The 26,340-nt window shown below is 43.2% G+C and overlaps 1 protein-coding gene across 7 annotated transcripts in view; it reads right to left on the reverse strand.

The window, feature by feature from the left end:
* The window catches only part of LOC118315656 (membrane-associated guanylate kinase, WW and PDZ domain-containing protein 2-like), a 63,113-nt gene that overhangs the window by 30,636 nt on the left and 6,137 nt on the right, over positions 1 to 26,340 (reverse strand). For 6 of the 7 annotated variants that reach the window (XM_035643114.2, XM_035643113.2, XM_035643112.2 and 3 more), the window contains exons 2-3: positions 17,983 to 18,099; positions 3,692 to 3,811 (exon numbers count right to left, since the gene is read on the reverse strand). In XM_035643114.2, the coding sequence (XP_035499007.1) occupies positions 3,692 to 3,811; positions 17,983 to 18,099 (237 nt within the window). Of the gene's footprint in view, positions 1 to 3,691; positions 3,812 to 17,982; positions 18,100 to 19,852; positions 20,147 to 26,340 lie in introns of those variants that run through there. The other variant, XM_035643115.2, reaches the window with a different exon arrangement.

A 26,340-nucleotide genomic window follows, 5' to 3' on the forward strand; every position in this document is an offset into this window, starting at 1 on the left:
CGTCTGTTAAGCAGAGGTCCACAGCTTGTACACAACTGAAAGCTTTGAACAGATTATTTTAAAACGTAAGCCTCAGCGGTCTGAAGAGCACGCATCGGAGGACACGTAAACTGTTTTTGACGGGACGACATTTTGTGCATTTGCAAAAGTTAGGATTAGCAGTGGCGAACAGTTGAGGATCTTCTGATGGACCTGCCTGCCAGACAACCTGAGGACCGGAACTCACATTAAGAGGATCCAAACTTTCTTTTTTTGATTTTATTTCACATGCCAGATGCTAATGCTGTGATTTAGAAAATAAAAACATATCGTATTTGCAGACTGAAATCTAATTTTCTAGTCCCGCCCACTGAAACACAGACATCAGAAGGGTCAACAGATTACAAAGTGGCTTTCCTATAAATTAAAAGATAAAAAGAAACAATAAAAGATAAATAAAGAATAAAGAAGGGGAGTAAATTTAAAAAAAGTCTAACCACCACATGGAAGTCAGTGCCATCAACGTGCTTCCATCTCATCCTTTTGGCCTTCTGGGTATTTTTCTTCCCTATCATCTGCCCTTTATATTGTCATTCTTTTATAAGCAGCAACTCTTCTAACTCTGTGTTCTGGAGACTCACTCTGGGTATCATTCAGTTCATTTACTGTTTAATTTGTTGCTGTCTTGGCCAAGACTTTACAGTCTTCACCTTACAGTCCTCTAAAATAGGATATTTTAGACAGATTTTAGATTCAAACCTGTGACATTCACAATAAAACAGTGACTCTTCATGCAGAATCAACTTATTTTACAACATACAAACAGCTCCCCGTCATACATTTCCAGCAGACAATAGAACCTTTAATCTATAGAACATAATCTTGGTCCAGACTTTTTCAGTCTGCCTCAGGTTTCGGTTTTTTGTTTTTAAAGCCAGCGTGAATGCAAAGTACAGTAGCAGGTTTGGACATGGTAGGATTCAGGTTTTGTTTCAATGGGCAGATCCACTCCCGTACAGTGAAATAGCCTCAATGTCTCTTGTACTTTCTGGGTTGAATACAACTTTTGCACTGCTGTTATGTTACATTAGCTGACTCACTAGTTCACTGGCTCTCAAAGCCCAAAGCAGCTGTCTGTTTATCTTAATTAAGATGACGCTTCGTAAACTGCATCTGTTGCTTTGGACAGACATGGGACAGTATGTTAGGAGAAAGATTATTACAGTGTTAATGGGAGGAATAACATATCAGTTAGAGGTGGTTTCAATAGCCAATAGCTTGCTCAACAGCAGACAGTGTCCTTATGGGATTTTTTTCTTCACAAAATATTTTGTGCAGAGTCCCAAAATACAGGAATTCAAACATAAAGAGGGGACTCTAAAATGCCTCCAAGGGCAAACAAATATCAGGGTTTTTTTAACAATAAATTAATGTTTTGGAGGTGAAGAAAACCCTGCCACTGTGCTTTACCGGCCTAATGGTGCACACAAACCTATTTTAGAACATAATGACAGCTGTTCAGTCGGGCTACAACTACAGTGTCTTAGAACAATATATGTCTCCATTCTTATTTTTGTTATCTAACGTTGTATTCAGTCATATTTGGGTACATTCACAGTCATAGTGCACAGCACAGACTACAATATAGAGTTTTTTCTTATAGTAAGTCTTTTATTTATTTCTGTCAATATACCACATGATGAATGTGATATGATAAGATCAGATTTTTTTTTCTATTGTTTTTTAATTGAAGACAATATCCCCAGTCCTTTGATACGCCTGCTGTATTCAACTATATTACCTGTGTTGATTAAGTTTCATCATAAAATTGTTACCAAAACGGTGTGGTTCCCTGATTTGTATCAACACAACCTCGGCTGTGTCACTCCTCTCATGTCGGCGCAACCAGCTCTGTTGGGAGGTAAAACATGAAATACAACACACAAGAATCAAAGCAACGTCAGTGCGAAAATAGCATTTGGCGTCTGTTGTTCCACTCCCACTTTAATAAAATAATAATAATTAAAGTTAAGTACAGTGCCATGAAGCGTTAAAAGACCTTAATGGAGATGGAGCCATCCTCAATATATTATAAGTACAGTATACCACTCTCTTTTTGAACAGTGACGGACACAGAAGAATCTGTGATTTCATGGCTTTCTTTAAGGTCTGTTTTTTTTTAAGCTGTGCTAAATATATATTTTTGACTGGGCATATTTGCTCTTAAACCACAATATAGCTCTACTTTTATTTGAAATTTAAATAAGACGCTCAATGTCAGGGAAATATACTTTGTGATTAAATATTAAGAGTGAGTGAGAGGCAGAGATGTCTTACTTTATAATCCCTCGAAGTGGAGAGGAGTGGGGGTTTCACAAAGAGGAAACCGGGGACAGGGGCAATGGGAGGAGAACAAGAGTCAACCAAAGAAGAGGGAAGGAGGCAGCAATAAAGGACAAAAGAAGGATCAGCGGCACAGAGACTGCAGACATCAGTTTACTTTCATCCCAGCAGGAGGCGGATAGATATGTGGAAAGGCTCTACTGGAGCCACCACTTCCTCAAGAAGCACACATCGTGCTGCTCACCAAACAGAAATGTCACATCATGACAAAACATCAATGTGCACACACAGGCACATGTAAACAATGTATGAAATTGCAAAGGTAGCAAGCAGCAACCTGTGAAAGCTTAAGGACAACAGTAAGAGCTGCTTCGCAGAACATAAAGTGTGCTGAGATAAGTTTAGGCCAGGGCTCCAGCTTCTGCACCCCACTGGTTTTAAAAACACAATGTTCTCCTGACCATCAATACTCCTGGTTTTGACAGACAGCATCTTGGCTTTATGCAAAGTTCAAAATCCTACTTCAGCTGTGACTCATCTCATACATGAGCTCTTATGTGCAGCCGTGCACACACAAAACGCACGTGCACTAATTACCTTGAAGAGTTTCCTGATGATACTTCCATGTCTGTTTCCGGCCTCCTTCACTGCCTTTCTCCATTTTTTTTTCTTTCTAATCTGCTGTCTCTGATTTCGTCTTCTTTACTCTCTCTTATCTTAATGTGCATTTCAAAATGAGATGCTGCACCTCCAGAAAGAGACAGCAGCTTCCCCCAGTGGGCATAAGTAAGCTCTGGGAAACATACACACAAGACACCAAAGTACAAAAAGAATACATAAAAGGGTAACATACACATACCATTGCATGTGCACGTACCCCTTACACACACACACACACACACACACACACACACGGAATAGCACACATAATTTGTGTGCGTGTGTCGGTGGCTGCAAAAGCTCAGAAAATTTGAACCAAATAAACCAGCAAATCCCACATGTGTAGATGTATCTCTGACACCATAGCAAAGCAGATGCAGACTTAACATGACTTGGAAATGGCATTCATCCAGGTCTCTCTCGCACGCTCGCACGCTCGCACGCACACACAGAGAGAGAGCAGTAGTCAACCAGCCTTTTGAATATCTCCAGAGGAGGCTGTAGTACATGAATCGCTGCAGAAGACTCATTTATTTTACCTAAGCTGTGTGTAAGAACGTCACAAGACGCCAGCTTCTATTCCAAAACAGTAAAAACACTAGCTCTACCGAAACATGCTCCCATTTCTGCTCCCCGAACACCTGTACTTGTCTTGCAGATGCAGAATGTTTCAGCACAGCAGTAGTGCCACCACACTCCCACAGCTCACCTTCATAGGTTCCGCTCTCTAGCAGGGCTCCACTTTGCTCCAGTTCCATAAAACGCTCCACACTCACAAAGTTGTAGTCCACCCCCGGCACCTCCCCCTCCTTGGGCTGCCTAGTGGTACCTGCAAAGAGAGAGAGAGAGAGGTAGGGGAAGAGAGAGAGAGAGAGAGAGGAAGAGGTCATCAGAGTCAAATAGGGCACTTGAGAAGAAAAGGCAGGAAGGCAGAGAAAGAGCCTAGAAAAAGGATTGGACAGAAAAAAAGACGGCATATTTGAGGCAACAAAGTGCATGAGAGGAAGTGGGAGGGGAAAGGAAATGGAACAGAAGAGGCTGAGTGAAGAGTCATCACTTGTGATAGCCAAATCCATTCACACAATTGAGTGTGAGCGACAGTGAGAAACAGAGAGAGAGACGGCGATAGAGGAGAAGGGAAAGCATGCTTAAACAGCAGGCCACCGTTATTCAGTCCCCTACAAGCCAATCCGGTGTAGTTTTAGTCACGAGCACGTCAACATGACACTTTTACTGAGCATAACTCCAACCTCCTTACACAGCACAGAATACTGTGCCGATTGGATTATTGTTGAAACAACAGGAATGCGGCGGCGCCACATTACCATGCAGCAATTACAGCCTTCCTATCAACGCTCTAGAGATCTCCATCAGTGCTGCAGCGCCGGGGCTCGGCTCTGTGATGGCAGCGATGGGAGCGTCGGGTTTAATGAGGTGCTGCGTTTGTGTCTCTGCCAAGTGGATTTTCAGCCCAGGCTCAGTCAAGTCCGCTGGTGTTGATTCCTGCCCTCCATTGATCATGCCTGAAAACAGCCATTGGCCTCGTGCTGTTCCAAGACTCATGCCCACCTTGTAAAATCCAAGTCAGATTGATCTGGCCATGCAGTTGCCATGTCAGATCCAGTTGACGCTTAAGATTTGTGCTCCAGTGGTCCAAGTGTACATGCCTAAAAGGGATGAGCGGTTCTGACAAGGTTGTAAAAGTCCTAAGCACATCCAACACAAATTTCCAGACTTCTCGCTTGAGTTTTCAGACCACGTTTGACAAAAATAGTTAGATGTTTGTGTCAATAAATGGTATTAAACTTGTGTATTACCTTCGGACCATGTATACTATTTTGAGTGTAGACACACACACACACACACACACACACACACACACACACACACACACACACACACACACACACACACACACACACACACACACACACACACACACACACACACACACACACACACACACACACACACACACCATCTTAGTCATCTCATGAAGTGCTGAACCTCTAACTCTGCAGAGTGTGATATCTTCATCATTGCATCTCTATTGATTGTCTGTCACCGCTCCTGCAGTGCATCTCCTGAACTTTCTCTACTGTATTTACTTTGCCGATGGGAGCAGAGGTGGGAGCTTAGCAACACGAACTGAGCATGGGAGTAATATCAGACCATCAGGTAGCTACGGTCTGTCTAAAAGGCTGTTCAACGCTGCCATACTGTGTACACAGGGCTGTTTGTTTCTCCCTATCTGTGTGTCGACATGTGTGTATTTAACTGTGTGTCTGTCTTTCTGTGACTTTTAAAGGTGATAAAGAGCCCACTGTGCCGACAGTAATCTCACCGCCGAGCTGATCACAGCTCAGTAGGACACTGTAAATCCACAACACTGCAGGTACGAGTGAGCGTGTGTGTGTGCGTGTGTGTGTGTGTGTGTGTGTGTGTGTGTGTGTACATCTCTGTATGACATCCACCAATGTTTGTTACTCTCTGATCAAAACTCTGGTATGTGTATCTCCAACACTGTGGTTGATGCTATACACATCTTGGTGCACCGCAACGGTCCAACATGTGAAGCGACTGACAATATGATATGATTCACCACTATTGCGATGCAGTGTGATTCGACATGTTTTGACTCAGCCCAATTCAATTCGATGTGACACAATACAAGAAAATGAATATGTTCTGCCACTCAATATGGTACAGGCAGTTTGATTTTATTCAGCTGGTTCTTCTGAAGCAGACAGAAAATCATAATTGAAGTTTAAAAAGTGCCATTATTACTTCACATATTGTTTCTTTTGTGTTACTTAGTAAACCAGATGAAACAGTTCTCCTTTCCTGTTCTGTTTTGTAAAAGTAGACTAGTGATCGTGATGTAGATGCACAAACTGCACAAATCCACGAATAGAGATAGAAAGCTGGCAACATTTGGTCTCAACACCTAGGAATGTCAAACTATGTAAAACCTCCAAATATTTTATTCATGTATACTTATCATTGATAAAAATAAAACATTTCATGTATTCATGAGTGCATGTCCATTCCCTCTTTGCAGAAAAGCATTAGTTAAAAATACAAGCACCTGAACAATTTAAGTTAATTGAATAACATGTCTACCCCCCTGCTAATGTGTTTTTATATTTTGCATTTTATTTTTTCTAGCCCCTGTATAATGTAATGCAAAACCACAGTGCTGCAGCAAAAAACAGCTGTTTTTTGTTTGCGTGTTTTGCCCAATTTTAAGACGTATTAGGTTAACTCCATGGTCATTTTTGAGGCTGCTGCCTAAGTGCCTATATATTGGATGGCATTATATCATAACATAAAATAAATATCTTCCCCACCCCCATGAGCTGACTCATCACTCCTCTGACTCAGTCTGTACAAAAATGTAACATGACACGGGCTAAACAAAGAAACTGAAAGGCTATCTGATCTTTCTTTTTTTCTTCTACAAACCCTTCATACACACACAACCCTCAGTGCTCAAAGGTACCGGCTACTCAAATGCCTGCGTAAAGACGCTTCACAGAACAGTACGATTAGACCCACTCCATCAACAACACTACAAGTTGAAAAAAAAAAGGGAATCTTGACGAGGACCATCCATTGCACGTGCCGAGCTACTCTGAATACCGCAGCAGCTCCAGTCAACCAGGCGGGGTTTGGTCGCCTTCCTCTGAGTACAGCTATTGATCTGTCAGATCAGAGTGAAATTATTCTGCTGCCCACACCAGAGTAGGCAGAGCCTGTTGGAATACTGATGACGGGCCGATGGCCTTCTCCCACAGCTTCCTTCACTGGACACACCAGTCGAGGGAGAGAGAGAGGGAGGGCGTCTTGGATCTGAGCTGAGAATATTGATCGACTGGCTGGCCTTGAGATAGGCAGATAGGCCGACTGTTCCTCTCTTCCTCCATCCTTTTCACACATTTAACTCATAGCGGTTTAGAACATTACCTGTTTTCTCCCTTGCTTGTCCTCCTTCCTTCCCCTCAGCAACACCGGCTTCAAGTGTGAAGTAAACCTTTTCATTAAAATGAACGCTGTCCTCGGAAAAATCCATACTGTGCTTCTTCTGCCCCCGATGCTGCCTTTGTCTAGCTTCAGCAATCTTAAACTCTACCACATCCTTTTTTCTTATCCTTGAAAACTCACATGTGAAAACCAAAACTGATAAAAATTCAATATATAATTGATGGAGCCTTGTGGATGAGGGCGGATATTTCTTCAATTCAGTTCAGGGTGTTCTCTCTTTATACTATTTGCACAAAGAAATCTGAAGCAGAGTGTTAATAAATGAGCTGAACAAAGCAGGACACGCAGCACAGATGCTCAAATTAAAAAGCAGCAGCAGACTGTGCGAGGAGGCAGCGGCGCTTCCACTGAGCCAAATGCATGGCTGCTGTTGATTATTGATCGAACGTCGTGCTCTCGCTAATAAAGGATAAAGTCGGCTGTGAGCCAAAAATGGGCTTTGCATTACAATCGGCCAGTGTAGCCAAACCTCTCGGAGGTGACGCTGCGAGGAGGGGTATGAGCACCATAGAGATTTATGGCTTAAATGACTTAAATCTATAATAGCACGGTAAAGCTTCAGAGCTGCCTCTTTGGGGGGTGAAGACGTTCTCCACCTCAATCCATGACGACTGAGCGCAACAGAATATTTTAACATTAGTGGAAGTGTGCGAGAGAGAGAAAGAGAGAGAGGGGGGATAACGTAGAAACATAACAAGGAAAGTCCATTTGGAGCCAAAGTCAAAATAGCTGATATACTGAAATAACTCAGCTGGGTGTCAGACGATAAGAGGACAAAGACCATTGCTGAATAATAGAGGGGCAGTAGAGTGGCAAGTGAAGAAACCCAGCAAAAGACAGCAACAGAGAAGGAGACAGCGAGCAGATGGGAAAAAAAGGAAGGACTGGTTCACCTCACGGTGCATCCACAGCAGCCTGTGAGCGAGTTGGATACTGTGCACGTGTATGCATACACATGTTGTGTAATGAGACAGGAAATCACCAAGAGGGAGAAACAGAGCGGGGGAGACTCGGAGCTAAAAATAGACTATCGATGAGGACTGATTATCATAAGAAAGGGTGGGGGAAGGTGGTCAATTACTGTGTCAGTTTTTAGTATGTGTGGGAACAAGGAGATGAGGGAGGGGCCACAAGTATGTTTCATATGAGCAGTTGCAATAGAAATAGTTATAGACACCATCGTGCCCCCCAGAGTTTTGAGACTCATTGTTAAAAAAAACATAATTACTCCCGCATTATTTATCGTTGCATTACATGGAACAGTTATATGGTAATTGGACAAAGCAACAAACCCAGATGACAAAAACTGTCAGTTCCCACCAGAGCCTCCGGGTCTTTGTCTCAACGTTCACAGATATGCATTGTGTTTGTCTCTGCACAAACCCCTGCTGGTTTCAGCACATCATCCATCAGAGCCATCAGGTTGCTGCGGGAGTTGGAGGGAATTTGTCACGGACGCCGAGGTACCAGCGAATCTAACAGTAACTAAAAATATTCTCCGAAAGGTGAACAGGCGTGATGCTCTTTCACAATAATCCCCTGGTGGATTATTGTGAAAGTGTGAGAGGATTCAAACATGCACGTACAGATGTGTTGGCTAATCTGTCCTCTGAGCACAAGTCCAACCGAACCCTAATAATGCTGCACAGATTGGAAAGAAACCTTTTCATATGAATTGAGACACGTTGTCGTTTACCATGTGCATGTTGTGCACAAACGGTTCCTTTGTCCTGTAAAAGATCGCAACAGTTCTAATCATTTTCAATATTTTACAAAACACAATGAAAAATTAAACAACACAAATTTTCTTTTTACTCTGATTGTGCAGCCATGAAATAATCTACCCATGTGGGAATATGGAGGGAACATTGGATTTCGAGATACAATCCTGCAATTGTACCAAACACAAACCCTGAACTTGTTAACCCAGAATCCTTTTCAGCAAGCAGAGCACCACGGGGCCAGTGGAATGTGGGGATGGTCTGTGTTTGTGTCTCACACTACATGCACACATTCACAGTTTTCTTATTCACTTATCGTTCGAGTCTTGCTATATAAGTCTACTTGTCTGCCGATCTATCTATCTTGTTGTCTTGCCTTTTAAAATTGCCCTCCTCCATTATACCTTCTTCTTTTTCTTCTCTTTCTTTACACTAATTTCCAATCTACCTCATCACTCTTCCATTCATTTGTTCCTCTATTGGGTCCCTCTGTCCCCATTTTTCTCTCTGTCTTTTTTAATCCGCTCCCTCTTCCCCTCGTTATCCTCCTCTTTCCTTTTGTCTCTCCTTCAAGCACCGTCTCGCACTTTGGTCTCTCACGTCTCATTCACTCTCGCTGTTCACCCCCTCCCTTTCCCTCTTCCCGCTTGGCAGATGTGAAGTGTGACAGCAGGTCTATAGGAGAGGTGTGATTGACACACACACACACACACACACACACACACACACACACACAGGCGTACTTATTTACACTACAAAGCCCATGCTACAAGATGCAGCGACGCAACATAGCAACAGTCTGACAGGAGCGTCTGCTACCACGACAACACGTCATTGCCTGGCAACGCAGCATTGCCATGGCAACAAGCCGTAACGTCTGCATTAGCTTTACAAAAGCAATATTTATGTCAGATATGACACTCTGCCGTTCTGCATACACAACCGTTTTGCTTGTTACAGTCTCAGGGGTGTTCAGCTCTGGCCCGCTGTGCTTCTCGCTGTCTCGCACATCCTCAATCAATTACTGTCACAACTTGGCCACTCAGAGCTCACACCTGGTTACCTAAGAGTAATCCAGCAGGTGTTGGAGAGGGAACGGGTTTACGCAGGCAGCAGGACTCAGGGACCTGGATGTCACCTCTCCACTGTAAATCCCTCTTGGGGCTGGACGAAGCTCTGCCCCCACAGACTCAGTCTAGTTGCAGTCAGCAGTGAAATAGTGTGTGGGATGGATGTGAGATTGGACCACTCGCTCAGATACAGAAATATAATGGCTAAAGACAGATTGCGGTGAGACAGTGGTTATCACCGACGCCCCACAACAGGAAGTTTCTGGATTAGGCGGGTCACACAGCTCGCATGTAGAAGTGAGTGGGAGCGTGTCTGTAGGCGTCAGCCCTGTGATTTACTGGTTACTTGTCCAGAGTGTTTCTTGCCTTTCTTTCACCCAATAAACCCCTGAACCTGTTAAGGATAAGCACGTATAGCTAATGGATGGATGTTGTAACTGACTTCAAGTGTACTTATAATAAGATGCTTTAAAGGCTAACTGAGCTGAGACGAAAGCCTGCTGATATCAGGTCAAAGTTTATACAGAGCTTGTATCTTGTACTTGCAAGCCCTGTACAATGCCAGTGTCGAGTAATTGATGTTTGATTGATTTTGACTGAAAGTTAAACCCAAGAGGACAGCCAGATTAGTCTTTATATTAAGATAAGTTACTGGCTCTTGGCTTCCGTTTCATATTTACTGCATAGACATAAGAGTGGAATCAGTCGTCAACTTCAACTCTTCATCGAGCTCTTGGCTAGAAGATTAGTTAGGTGTATTGTCAAAAACTGTCTAACTGTTCCTTTAACTGCAAGTTTCAAGAAAAGGTGCAGCAATCATCAACTTGATCACCGCAGAGTGAATCGTAGCTGTGGCATCAAGCACCAAAGATTGTCGTCATTCTTTAATCAAGCGCCTGATTAATTGGCTGATTGGCAGAAAAACTGTCAACAACAGTATTGAAAATTGGTTCTAATTAGTTCAGTCATGTATCAACCAAGCATGTATTGATTCCAGCTTTTCAAATGTGAGTATTTGGTGTTTTTTATCTGAACTGAATGGGTTTTCAAGCATTTGGTCAAACCAAACAAACAATTTAAGAGTGAGATTTTACATTTTACTGACTAATTGTCAAAGCAAATATTTCACAAAACAATTAGAATTTTAATTGAAATTGCAAATAATGATTAAGTCTCTTTTTGTTCAGATGAAGTCTAATTTAAATCAGGTTTTTGTGAATAATTTCACATGTGCAGCTGTTTGTGTTAAAACATCATAATAAACAGGTGCCCCTGAGAAATAGTGATTATTTTTCTCCTATAATTATGTTTTATAAATTAAATTAAATTCTATAATTACTTTTGTAAGAAACTTGGTAATGTAACGTATTGACCACTGACAAAAAATTCTGTCAGATATTTTTGAAGCTATACCTAAACTGGTGTAAATTGAAACTGTTTAAAACCGCCTCCTTGAATCTCACTATTACTGTTAAAATAACCAATAAAAAATCTTCAAACCCTTTACCCACACTATCACATTTTTTTTCTTCTTTTTCATTCTTACAGCGAGTTCAGCATGAAACATTAAGTATGTCGGGACTTTTCTGAAATACAAATGAAAATAACATGAGTTCTGTGTCCTTTACCGTATCATCACAACATGCGTTTTTGATGGGCTTTTCAGTAATGAAATTATGAGTACAGATTAAAAGAAGTAACTCAAGAGAGAAGGCATCATTCATTCAACTAAAACCCCTTTAACAGAAATGAAAACTGGTCAGATAAAGAGCTAATAATTTCAATTAAAAAAAAGCATTTGTATGTTGTCCGGAGTCTCTCCCTATTAAACATCTGTCTGTCCGGCTCACTGGCAGCTGCAAAGACATCTGTGTTGCTCAGTGATCAGCGTCTGGTGGAGCTGGTGTCTGGGTGACATTGAGAAATTACCCCTGGTGATAGAAATCAGCCCTGATAGGCTGAAAAGCACCTTTATTAGTCCGCGGCGCTGACGGACACAAAACGACATCCAAGTCATGATGATGCACACGTGTGTTTGTGTGTATGTGTGTGTGTGTGTGTGGGGAGAGGTTTAGACTGACCAGATTAAAAAGTTTAAGCTCTCTGAGGTGTCAGCGCTGACTGACCATCACAGGATGAACTGCTCACTGACTAATACTGACTCATCACTAGTACTAGTACTCTGATCTTGGAAGAAGCACAAACAGAGACATGGGGTGAGGAAGGTGAGGAGGTGGTGGTGGAGAGGTTAAACTAGAGACAGGAACGCAAATATAGAAAGCTTCGGATGACGCTCGTGTCGAGCGTGACGAGCTGCTGAGTGAGAGGATCGTACGGAGGAGAGCAAAAAGAGATGACACGTGTCCAGAGCTTAACACAGAGAGCACTTTGCGAACATAACCAATTCATTAATCATGTTTAATATTTGCTATTTTCACTTAATAAAATTCATATCATTCCCCTGCAGTTTCTTTCATCTGTGGCACAACATTAATCCAGTGTGCCAATCAAACTGCAGGGAGCCCAGAACCACATCAAAGCATGTCAGACAGCCCTTTAACAAGAGCAAGCCAGCAGGCAAATCACCCGTTAAGGAGAAAGTCCCTTGGGGATGATGTCTCTCTCTCTCTCTGTCTCTCTGTCTCTCTCTCTGTCTCTCTCTCTGTCTCACACACACACCACCAGCAGCAGCAGCAGCGAGCACACACAATCATCGACAGAAAGGAGCGTGTTACACTGACAGATGATCTATCAGCTCAGCCTATTAAATTTCGACACACGCACAAACAGAATAATCAATGCAACAGTGTAAAAAAAACAAACAAACACGCATGTACATTCATACGGTGTTTGTGTGCACACACATGACAGATCTCTCATCTAAACAATTAATCTCCCTCTGAAACACACATAAGAAATTCATTTCATCTTCATCGCCTCATCCAGCTTCACTGTTATCATCATAACAAACATCCTGAAATAACTGTCTTCACTCGTCTTCCGTCGCCTTTTGCCTTATCGTCATTAGACGCAGAATCACTCACTTCCATGTCAGCAACCATGAAGAAGATAATTCAGCATGCAAATTTACTGACAGAATTAACAATTTCATAAACAAAAACAAATGTCTTCCAACTACAACAACGTCCAAAAACTGAACCTATATAATTGGTTCAATTTCTGAACAAAATTTTGGATGCAGCAATCACATATTTTTCTTCAGCCAATCATAACAAAAAAACTAAAAACTAAAAAAAAAATACAGATGGAGGTGGGAGAATTTGGAAGCTCCACGCAATGACAGATTCCTTTGCTGAGGAATATCCGAGGAAAGAACTGAAGGTTTGTGTGAAGGTGCAGATTTGAACCCTTTGCATTTATATTGTCACTCATATTAATAGTTACACAAACTACATTTATTGTAAACCTAAGACAAAATAATAATAATCAGGCATGTCAGTAATGGATGCAGAGTTATGAGTAGCGTAGTGTGAGGTGTGTGCAAAAAACCCCCACACACAACCTTAACTACAGTGGCTTGTGTAAGAGGGGAAAAAAGAAGAGGTTTAGAAGAAAATCCTCTTTAATAGGCTGAGGACCAATTTACTGAGGTGTGTGCTGTTTCCTGATGTCCTCCCCTCCTCTGCCCATTGTCTCCGGAGACGTGAGCTAAACCAACAGTTCAAGCAGCAGGAAGCGATGGAGGCATATCATAGCAGTACGTTTTTATCTGGTTATACAATATCAGCAGCAAAAAAAAACTAACTTTGCCACAGCACTACATTGGCAAATAGTTATAAAAGTGTGAGTGCAGAGAAAACTACATGAAATTTCACCAATTGTACTCGTGTTCCTTCCTTTTGTCGTGGCTGCTTTAATATTTTTAAGCCTTGAAAACAATTATCATGCTCTGTGAGGCGAAAATGAACGCTTTTACAAAAAGTATTAGATATTCAAAATGAATATTCACAGAATACTCTTCACAGAGCAGCACAACAGGACTCTGCAGATCTTACAAACTTACAAATGTTTAGACAGAGAACAATGAGGAAATGAAAATAAAGTCTGTAGTTATCACAAAGATAAAGTGTTAATAATAGATTGAGTCACAGCAGATCTAGATGAACATCTTTTTTGGGTGTTAAGGGATTTAACTCGCAATAAAAAAAGGGAAATCATTTTTTGGAAATTGAGTTTTAAACTCTTCATCTTGCAGGAAAAAAAAATTGGCTGCTAGAAAAAGGTTACATACCTAGAGAGATTTTGGTAAAAGGAAAATACATGAGCCTTTTTTAAAGCTAAGATGGTTGAAAAATAGAACAATCTAGCCCTTAATATAAAAGAATATATTAACTTCTGCTGAGACATCTCCATACAGTAACAGAATGTAATGCTACCTGTTTTTGTTTTGGTTGGGGAATGAAACACTGCGTGCCTTACACGAACATGCTTACATCATTCGAGTAGTTTGTTGATCATGTGCTGCATGACAAGAGCTGTGGTGCAGAGAGCAGTGTGAAGTATTTTGTTCACGATCATTTGTGCTGAAAAATGCTTGTTAGCAACTGCATAAATTCTGCATTCACCGGAGTATAGAAATCTCCTGCAATGCCTCGGGGTTAAGAGATGTCGTTGTCGGCAGATATCCTTACAGTGCGTCACCATGATGGCCATCTTCATTACTGCTATCATGATCAGCAGCCTCCGTCAGCCCTATCGCCATCACCAGCATCAGCATCCTGCCCGTGTTCCTCACTTCTTTATCTTCTCCTCCTCTGTCGTCTCCAGAGGAGGATTCCCTGTCAGAGGCCGCGAGGCTGCGGGGCAGCATGCGTCCAGGGCAGCGGATGTGAAGTGACAGAAGCTGCATGTACACTATTTATAGGCTATCAGAGTAGAGAAACGTGCTGCTCAGTGTTGAAGCTATTCTTAGAGCCTTTTACTGATGCCTCTGAGTAGAGTGGAGGAGTGGAGATGGTTCTCGGGGGAGTGACTTACGAGGCTCTCTCATATCTCCTTCTACCCCCATTCAGTGCACGTCCACCCTTCCACTCCCCGCGTCTCTGCCCAGCTCATCCCTCCATCCTCTTCCCACCCTCTTCCCATCCTCTCACATCAACTCTCGCCTTCTCAATTTTCATCCTCTGTCCGTTCTCTGCTGGCCTCCGCACCTCTCCCCTGTTGATCTCCTCCTCTTTACCACCTCTCCTCCTGTCTTCTCGTCCCGCCACCCATATTCTCACAGAGGCTCCTTGATCACGTCCACATCTATCATCTCCCCATCCCGCTCGCTCTCTCTCTCTGTTCCCTATATCTCAACCTTTCTCCTGTGCATTTTCTTGATTTTCTAGCCTCATTTTACTGCATCACACTCTCGGTTCCACACATAAAAAAAAAGCCACTCGCACCATTTTAAACTCTTCTCTAGATTCCTCAACAGCATGTGCTCTGGCAGCGACTGACAATCATTTTCTAAAGTGGTCAATCGATTCCTGTGAATGAATTTAAACAGTGCCACAAAATTATAATCTCAAAGGTTTGAGAACAACGTGACAACTACAGTACATCGAATGTTTCAACCTGTAAACTCAACTCTGATGACTATCTAAAGTTTTGATATTTCCTTCCTATTCTTCTTTCTTCATTCAATTACAACTCATTTACTCTTGCACATCTCTTATTTGTTGCTTTATCAGACTTGAGTGAGGGCTGGTCCCTAATCTAGTGACACTATGTGAATGTGAATGTTCGTAAAGTGGCGGTCCTGCCAATGTTTGGCATGTTAGCGTGTTGAAGTGTGAACGCAAGTGGAAAACAAACCTGCAAACAAGTTAACAGGCAGTACAAACACAGCATCAAACAAAGAGCCTGGAGGCAAAAATACAACATGTGAAAAAAGTTATTAATATCGGACTGCAAAGTATCACACTCAATTTATTATTTTTTGGGGGAGAAAATAGCCAGTCCCGTGTTCCTCACTTCTTTATCTTCTCCCCTCTTCAGCTCCTTGAGCTGAATGATGTAACAGGATGCAGGAGTTGCTGTCAGCATGTAAGCCTTCTAGCTGTATGAACACACACTCTCACACGTCTCCTCCCACGTCCTTCAGTGTGACAGCGTGTCGTGATGCAGAGTGGCGTCTGCTCGTCAGGCTGACAGACTCGCACTGACAGCACGGTCAGACCGCTGCAGACACGGGAGAAAAACACTAATTTTATAACGCTCCAAACCAAAACAACAAGCGGCCTGCCGGGCATGAGCAGCTCAGCGCTCACGACCATCGTCCCTGTTTTTTGGCTGTCTGATGCTGTGTCACTGATGGTTGAGCAACGCCTGCCTCTGTGTGTCTACATTTGTCTCTGAAACATCCCCATGTGCAGCAGAGGTGACCTGCTGACCAGGGACAAATTAAATCAGCTCGGTGAAATGCTGGAATATGACAAACGTATTTGAATTAAATTCAAATATTCCGCGAATTATTCAAAGCTGCTGTGCAGGAGGTCCATGGTTTGGATTTTCTATAATCTTCATTACACTGCATCAGCTTTGTTTAATGATAGGCAGTTAATTATGGGGATGTCATTACCACTCGCACATCACACAGAATTACTTTCGTTCTATTTCTCAAAAATTGCTGGGCGCGATTGAAAAGAAGGTGACAAAACTACGGTTGGTGCTACCAAAATGGGCCTGAGCCATCCTTCGGCCTCGACGGGGCTGAGGTGTGCGAGGACCTGCAGTGTTGAACCTCAGCCAGTCCCCTTCACCTCAGCTGTCAACCTGTCAGTCTGCCTTCACTGCACTATTACACAGCCAACAGGCTGAGAAAGGTAGAGAAAAAGAGAGGGAAGGAGAAGGAGGGTGGGCCATCAGGAGTTAAATCTGAAAAGCAAACGTGATAGAGTGAGGTGGTGACCAAAAGCAATCAAAGAGCCAGAGAAGGAGGGAGAAGCAGGGGGAGCATGAGGGAGAGCGAAGAGTGAAGGCAAAGAGATGAAGTCGGGAGCGAAGGAGAGAGGGAGAGACGGAGAGAGAGACTCGGGAACTGTGCAGCTGTGGGAGCGAATTAAACAATCACTTCTGTGTCAGCAGCTCAACACACCAGCAGAGGACATCTAGTGTAGTAGAAGTGCTCAGCCGACGCAAAAACTATCAATGACGTCAAGTCGTGGCTCTGTTTTACCGCGGCTCTGTACCAGAATCTTGCTGTTGACAAAACAAAAGCCAGTTGATTCATCTCAATCGCCCCTTACTGAAACACCCAGACTCAGCACGACCGAGGCTATACTGAAACATGTCGGCCGGGCACAAAGCCCTTTCGACAACCATCAAATCAAAGTGCACTGATCCACATGCTGAATGACAGGAATAACATCTGCAGTCTGCAGAGTCAAGCGTCACAGTGGCTTCAGTCTGCAGAGGAGCTGATTCACGAGCGGCTCCGTGTATTGACAGCAGGCAGAGCTGCTCGGGGACGGCATCCCCTCAATGTTAATCGTGGCAAAGACATCGCCCTGGCAACAGGTACACACATTAATAAGACAATATTAGCACAGACATGCGCATCCGCATGCTACCCACAGGAAATGGAGTGTCTGTGTGAGGATTTGTGTCCAGCAGGTACTCCAACGTGTTTCTCACATACAGATGAAAAAAACTTCTACTGTATCCAGAAGAGTGACATTGCTATTGTCACTGTACACCAATCAAAACCAGTCACCTGTTTTGACATTGAGGCCGATCGGCGTATATCTGTGTGCGTGTGTGTTGTGCATGTCGAGCGTGTGCTGAAGGGGGCAGGGCGTCACGGCAACGCAAGCCTCGAGACAAGAGGGTGGTTGCCGTGGAAACCTCAGGCTGAGAGCTCAGCAGCCGGACGATTGAGGGAAAAGAAGGAGCGATAGACGGTGAGAGACAGAGAGAAAGAGCGGGTGTGATAAAAAAAAAATATGAGAGCAATGTCCCGAGGGCAAGGAGGGAAAACTAATACAGAGGAAGAGAAGGAAATAGAGCTGGAGGAGGAAGAGGAGGAGGAGGGATGGGAGATGGATGTCTAAAAAAGACACTGTGATGCAGAGGACAGGATTGAAAAAGAGGCCTGGAGGAGTGATGGAGGCCAGAAGGAGGGAGAGAGGAGGAATAGAGCCGGGGTAATGTGGACTCACAGGGAACGGTGCGGAGGTAGAGGTTGTCTCTGATGATCTGCTGGTGGTCGTGGTCCACTGAGCCCTTGGAGAAGCGCAAGTTGAGGTAGTGCCGCAAATCCTTGTCAACCACTCCCCCTAAACAAGGTGACAGGAAGAGAGAGGTTACAGCTTGCTTTCATTTTGTTGGCGAGATCTCCAAATATATCAGTGGTCGTCTGGTTCAAAATCAATGTTTGTTCACAGCTCATTCATGATGCATGCGACTGTTTTGGAAAACAACCAGTTCAAACATTGCAAAACCCTGCATAACTTTTAAATTCTAGTTCAGATACCAAAGTGTGTATAGAAACCTGCAGAAGGACTATTTCATTTTAATGGAATTGTGCAGTTTAAAAGAAAATGTCCGTCATCCTGAGTTTAAATATTTTTCTCAGTGTAAAGCTTCAATAAATAGTTGAGACAAGCTGATACAGAATCAATTGTAATTACCATTTGATGACAATTAAAATCAAAGGTGATTTTTAACAATCTTAGGTAACAGTAAAAGGGAAAGGTGTATGTTGAGGGTGTTAAAGAAGAAAAACATACACAGATTTTCACAGCAAAGTCAAACAGCAATGGTTACACATGGACACACACACACACACACACACACACACACACACACACACACACACACACACACACACACACACACACACACACACACACACACACACACACACACACACACACACACACACACACACACACACACACACACACACACACACACACACACACACACACACACACATCACGGTAATTGTGTAAACCGTTGATCCCCTTGGGGCCAAATGTGCGGCGTCAGCAGGTTGGTTGAGAAAGGGCTACAGAGGACAGAAGCTCACACCACTTTGTCTCTGCCTCTCCATCTCTGACGATTATTTGCTATACCAGCCGTCTATACCTTCTCATTTTAGTCAACACAGATGCACCTGAAAACACCTGAAACAGTAAAATAAATGTGACAAACATAAGCGAAGGCAGAAGCCTAACTAACAGCGGGGCCAACATATCTGTGCGGCACACACACTGTATGGTAATGTCCATGAATAGTTTCTCCTCCCTTCATTCCAAATCAAAGAAACACAGGAGGATGAGAGGAGGAGAAGTTGTCCACACAACATTCAGTATGCAAGACTATTACATCTGCCAGCAGGAGGGATGTGGTTATATGCCATGCATTTACAAATGAAGAACATGTCTTCTCACTCTATGTGACCTCCCGCCAAACTAACTTGACAGCATTCGGCCTACCGGTTAAGATTAATGCAGCGCCGACCTGTCAAACAGAACATACAGCATTTACCTTCAGAGAGGAAATTCTTCACATGGGCTCCCACTGCACAGCCTGTGCAAATACAGGCATGTATGTTGGTAACAGTTGATTGTGGTTCTGAAATAATGAATCCTTTTAGAATAACATCTTATGTAAACTGACACCATTTTAGCGAGGCTGTGAAGCACTGTGATTTGCTTCACCACCAGCAAAGATAGAAGAGAGGAGAGGAGAGGAGAGGAGAGGAGAGGAGAGGAAAGGAGAGGAGATGAGAGGAGATGAGAGGAGAGGAACGGAAAGGAGAGGAAAGGAGAGGACCAGAAAACAAAGGAAGATAGAATAAAATCTTGATTAACAACATTAGGGCTGCTGCAGTTTTCGGATGGGTAAACATCACATCACTGAGCTATGGATTCAGACACAGACCACATCTTTGACATGCACAGACACCAACACACACATAATTGTACATGCACACCAGCACACACAAAGACATGTTCAGAGAGCGATGGTGATGGTGATGGAGAGACAGACACAATCAAGAGCAAGGCAGTGCAATCCAGCCACCTCATCAGCAGCTGCCCCAGATGTTGATGGAAGCAGTCCTTTCTCCACAGGTATACATCCACAGACAGCCTGTCCTCTCAGGCGTCCTCTAGCCTGGCAAACCAACCGCTGCACATCTTCTGCCGTCTCGGTGAAAACCTCACCGTCTCCCTCCTGCCTCTGCTTCTCAACCGCTGCTCCGACAACACACGGCGCACGGCCAATTTTAATCCCAGGAAAGAGGACGAGGATGAGGGGGAAGGGAGATGGAAAGAGACATGGAGAGATGGAAAGAGACGACGACCGTCGTTAGAAAAGAGAGGAGGAGGAGGAGGAGGAGATGTGCCAGTGGGAAGCCGGGCTACAAACAACCTGCCTGTGGATTGGCTAGGCAGCTTCCTCAGTCCTGCAGCAGCCTCTATCTGCTGCTGCTGTTATTGCACCAGTGTGTGTGCGTGTGTGTGTGTGTGTGTGTGTGTGTGTGTGTGTGTGTGTGTGTGTGTGTGTGTGTGTGTGTGTGTGTGTGTGTGTGTGTGTGTGTGTGAATTGGCAAGAGACTGAGAGAGAGAGAGAGAGAGAGAGAGAGAGACACACTGAAAGAGCAAAGAAATTAATGTTTGTGTGACATTATTTGTAGATGTGTGTCGGGCTTTCTGAGTGTGTATGTGAGTTCACACAGATGCTCCCTGACATTCCTCGAATGCTCTGTGTCTCGTCCACCAGATGCTCTCCCTGTATGACCTTGTGCAGACGTCACCAACTAGAGAGCGATACTGCGAGACACAGCTGCAGATGCCAGTGAAGATGCCTTGAGCGCCGTCTTGGGCAAGGTTTGGTCCAAACACAAGGAATAAACAAACACCAAGTCATGATACGAGCTCTTAGCCCTGGGCACAGTGCGAAGAAGTGTACGATTAAATATATTTAAAGAAGCTTCAATGGTGTAATGTTCAAACCGAGCAAATATAGCAAGCGTGGAGTTAAACGCGACTCTGTAAATATCACAGTCAGCTTTGTTTTTGTGACTGGCTGCTCCAGCAAAGCAGGAAGAATATGAGGGAAGTGGACAGTTTTATAGATTTAAAAAAAACAACATTGTAGCACACCCAGGGGAAAAAAGATGACAACCGCGATCAGTCACAAACTCATCAAGGCAAACAGCAATCATCGCAGCTTCTGCTCCGTGAAGCATTGCAGTGCAGAAGTCCATGCAGGTCACATAGTCTCCTGCCCATCAAGTGATAAAAAGAAAGAAAGACGTGTAGTGACATTTCAACAAGGTGGCCAATTCAAGCTGTCAATTCCTTCCGAACTGCTGTCACTGGTGTAGCTGCTCTCTCTACCCGAGCAGCCTCCACCTTATTAATCACAGTGGGTCTATAAGGACACGTCTGATGCAAATGTTATGTTCAGTATCTTGCAGTATGCGTCTCCTCTGTTGCTGCTGTGTGGGTTAACTGTGCACCCACCGAGTGTTTAGCCTGCTGCTCGGATCCAGACATGGGGAACTGAGTCTTCACAATACAAACAGTGTGTGTGAGCACTTGGCCAGTGAATGGTTCTGCAAGACAAGAGTGAGCATCAGGCCACGTCTGGTTCGTACGTTTAACCTGGCAGAGCTTTTTATCTGCACGAGAAGGGGACGGGAAAAACTGTTTTACAAGGGGATGTGTACAGTATGGGCGGATGGAGGCAACCAGAAGATATCTTATGCCTTTGTTGCTTAGCAACACGAAAAGAAGCAGATTTGTTTACACAGTTATTGATTTACCTAACACACCAGTGCTATATTAGTGAGCAACACAGGTTCTCTGTGTCTCAGTAGATCATTTTCTCTCCTTTGAATGATTGGATTGTATTTGCATGGGAAGAAAATCTACAATAATGTGTACTTCAAATGCCAATTAAGCCAATATGCTAAAATAATTAAATTATTTCGGCATTTATACACTCAATTGATAAGAATAGCTGACAATAGCTGGGAAATTGGGTAAAGAGAGGGATGACATGGAAGAGTGGTCACCGGGTGAACTTGAAGAAAGGATACAGATGCGGGTTGGGGTGTCACGGTTCATTCTACCTGTATCACGATACAAGATTATGGACATTTGTGCCGTCATCGGTTTTGGTCTCAGCATCAGAATCGTGACACCCCTACTCTCAATGATATGAATGCCAAAATACACCCACTTCATATATAACTTGTCTGCAAACAATTTATGTATGTTGCCGTTGACCCATACACATAAACACTCTCTCCTTTTTCCCAAAGTTTACTAAAGCTTGGATACAGACACCACACAGAAAAAAAGCCCACAACAACAGATCGAATCACAGCGACATAGACGCAAACACCCTGCCACGCTTAGCAAACCGAGAGGCTTTCCGGCTGGTTAAAGGCTGAGATCTGAGCCGATGGCCGGGGGCTGTCTGGGGAGAGCTGAGGTGAAGCACTGCTGTACCCGACGGGTTGTCATGGAGAACAAAACACATAGAGAGAGACTTGCTGATCGATAGCTTGCCCACACTCCCACAAGAGGTCACACGGGTTACGGAGGAGTACAAAAGTGCAGGGGCGGGGGTCCGCACCTCTGGAACGAACAAAATCTTACAGTCAAAAGAGGAATATATCTCCGTTTGCTTTCTCATCCAAATTCTGCTCCTCCTACTGAGCATCCATATCTTCCAGCCTCTTCATCTTCAGCAAATACCAATAGAGTCAACCACTGAACACACAGCTTTATACTGATTGACTATTGTCATACACTATTATTATAAAACACCAAAGATGGGGTTGATGTTCCAGAAATGTAAATGCTGTTGTGAATGCGTCTGACCGGGACAATGTCCGGACATTTTTACGAGAGTTCATGTCTACACACAGTGCTTTTTGTTGGTTGTGTGTTCTTTGAAATAACTTGAGAGCTCACGTTAAACAAAAGGAGCTGTTAACATTGATAAAAACAAGCTGACAGCATTAACAAGCTAACATGTATATTAAGCATCTTAGGCACAAAAAAATCTTTCTGGCACGAAAAGCACCTTTTGGATGAAACATTTCCATCATTAATCGATTTCTTCAGACCTGGACTTACATGTACTGCTTCAGTCTCTTCAGGTTTATCTCAATTTCAACAATACATTCTTCTATTCTGTTTTTCGCACTGTGCTTATTGGTCTTTACTCAATTTCCTTTACTCCAGATGCTTATACTCTTTTACTACATTTCCTGTCTGTTGCTCCTTGGACCCGGCTAACATTTTTGTCTCCCAATTTGTGCATCTTAATCCACCTCTCCAGTGATCCAGAGAGAGTTTGTGTGTGTGTGTGTGTGCGTGTGTGTGTGTGTGTGTGTGTGTGTGTGTGCCGATAGTTTCTACATGTGAAAGGCCATTTAGATGTGGATGAAGTATCTGTTTCCAGTACTACTAATTACATTATTACAACAAGCAGCAGGGCCCATTATTAATAGTAAATGATAGAGACTCCCTCCTAAAGGTCTTAATATTGATTCCCCTCCATCTTCAGGCTTGTCTTAATGATGATGTTCCTCCATGTCTTTCTCTACAGCACCGTAATCAAGGCCAGACACACATTTACAACCTCCGAGTCACTATAAAGAGAAACAAGCCCACACTACAAATGAGACTTCGAGATTAAAGGAGGGAGGTTATCAGTATTGCCAGTCCTAATATTCCTCATATTGTCCTCCTCCCACTGCAGCGGGCAAATTAATTCTTCGCCTCCCCTCGCCTCAAGTCAATGCTGATGAGATAAATGCTGATGTACACGAGGTGTGTATTTGTCTGTATGCGGTGGCTCCTGTTTTAAATGCGGCTATTCGGAGATGTTTGTCACTCTTGATTGTGCTCTCCGGTTCAAGCAACTCTCCCCAGATTCTATCAGGAACAACAAGCAGGAGGTCTCTTGATGAGAATTAAAGCAACAGACAACTAAGAGGGAGAGAGGATGGAGAAAGTGTGCAGAGGTGTTTGTGGGTTGCGACACTCCATCCTCTCTTCAATAGCTGTGGGAAAATCAGCAAAAAAGATTGGTAGAAAAAGAGAGAAGGAGGGAGATATAAAGGAGCCTTGGGGGCAAAAGAGAGTAATAAGAAAGTCATTGGTTCTAGGGGCGCAGTGGTCGATAACCAGAGGGGTAAAAACCAGCAGGGGTGCGTTCCTAGTCAATACAAAAAAATGAATAACTATGACTGTGGCGGAGAGAAGGCCGCCCTCTGAGCGTCGTAATGATTCTCCTCTCCAATGCTTCATTTGGCTGTTATGGTCTGACAGTCTAATAAAGTCTGACTGTAGTGATTAAAGGGACCTTCATGGTGCTAAATCCAAAGCAAAATTAATTGATATTACTCAAATGTACTGGCTTGACTGCTCATTTCTTTTTTCTACTAGAAATGTTAGGATGAACTAGATGAACAGTGATATTATACACACCCAGCCTGTAACAGTCAGTGAAAAGTGCCTGCTACTCGGGACAAATGGCCATTTGCTTCTGACTCATCAACAGAGTGATTGTTTTTTTCATTACCTTCATTATATACATCACTTTATATATTATTATTATTATTATTATCAGAAAAGCCAAAGTGCTGTGTCAACAAACCAAATCTGGATGGCATACTGTAATGTACCGTACCAGCATGGTTTGTTAAACTGTGTTACACAATTACTTGCTAATAATTATCACCTGGATTTGGACAAGGACACCGCTGTTTTCACTTAGAGATCCAACCTTAGAAAGAAAATGAGTCTAGTTAAAATACTTTAAATATTCAGGAAAAAAGGGTTTGAAATTCACCACAGCGCCATGGCGATGCAGTTTGGTGAAACTTGCAAAAATGAACAACAAAGTGGATCAATTTTCAAATGAGTGTTAGAGCAGTCATGTCTTGTCCCCACTAGGTGGCGCTCTCACGAGGCTTGAATATTATGATGTAGATGGGTAGACTCGTATCAGACATGTGAAGTTTGTTGCAGTTCTTTTTTTTTTTCTTTTAAGTCTCGGCCTATAGACGTGCCCCCTGGATTTAGTTATGGAGTTATTGCAGCAACAACTGTTAGATGAGAAAGGGAGTTTAAATATTTCCCATAGTCACGTAAACACCATCACATCTGGAGTTCAAACTGAACTGGACTCGGATCTGTTTCAGTTCTGTGACACTGTCGGATTAGACAGCTACTGCCCCCTGCTGGTAGGAAGAATCCACTACAGCGAGGAAATGATCCTTAGAACAAACATGACACCTGAGACTTCTTTCAGTGAGACAGGAAGCTGGCAGCTACTGCAACATGATTAACTCAGTTCAGGTTCATATTTGGCAAATTACTTCCAAGGCACATATCATATGACGCACAATGATGAGGTCAATTCAGGTGGAATCAATATTTCTTGATTTTGATATCAAACCAAAGGTTGATATTGGATTTTAAAACGGTTGAGGTGTGAAAGTTGTTTTTTTTTAAAGCACTTGACTCAATACCTTGGCTATTCCCTCATGTTTTATACATTCAGTGTTTATAATACTGTGTTGGCTCTAATCTGAGGTATTCAGCTCAGAAATTATGGTGAGTCAGAAAAGTGACGAACATGGTTGGTGGCTATCGACCAGTTTCAGTGCTGTAGCTGGAGCAGCTCTTGTCCAGAGAAGACTGATTCATAAGCCCTTTTGAGGCTATATATATACACACACACATACACACACACACACACACACATACACACACACACACACACACACACACACACACACACACACACACACACACACACACACACACACACACACACACACACACACACACACACACACACACACACACACACACACACACACACACACACACACACACACACACACACACACACACACACACACACACACACATATATATATATAATCCAAAATCCCCAATATAACGGACTGGGTGATGTGTCGTCCTTGTGGGAGCTGACAGGCTCCTAGTGACACATTAAGTACAGATGGTTCATTCCTATGCAGGGCCTGCAGTGATTGTTTTAAAGAAAATTTGTAAGCAACTGCGTTATTGCTTACATTTTTACTGGACACAAGAAAGCAGTTATTAGAAGCTAACTACTTTACAGTAAAATTACGAAGCAGGTTGGTTTTTCCTCCTGTCTTGGGAAATCTTTTGAGTCGCCAGCAGCCACTGCTCCTGACGCCAGCTTTTATAATCCTTCTCAGTCAGATCTGAATCCCACAGTGAAGCTATCAGATTAGCGCTGCCGGCTAATCTACACTATGTCAATGATTGAAAACCATCCGGTTCCCTCTGTGCTGCTGTGCCTGACTGAATAAGATATGATTCTGTGAAAGTGGGAGGGGGGGATTCTTGTTTCAGCACAGACCTGGCTCCCTGTCATACTAATATACATAAAGTTAGCAAAAATACAGTGTATATCATAGACATCATGTCTTATGTCTTGCCAGATGACCAGGCTGCCTCCACCTGTGGTGAGAGAGGGGTGAC

Source organism: Scophthalmus maximus, chromosome 7 (genome assembly GCF_022379125.1).
Source record: "Scophthalmus maximus strain ysfricsl-2021 chromosome 7, ASM2237912v1, whole genome shotgun sequence".
Lineage (NCBI taxonomy): Eukaryota > Metazoa > Chordata > Actinopteri > Pleuronectiformes > Scophthalmidae > Scophthalmus > Scophthalmus maximus.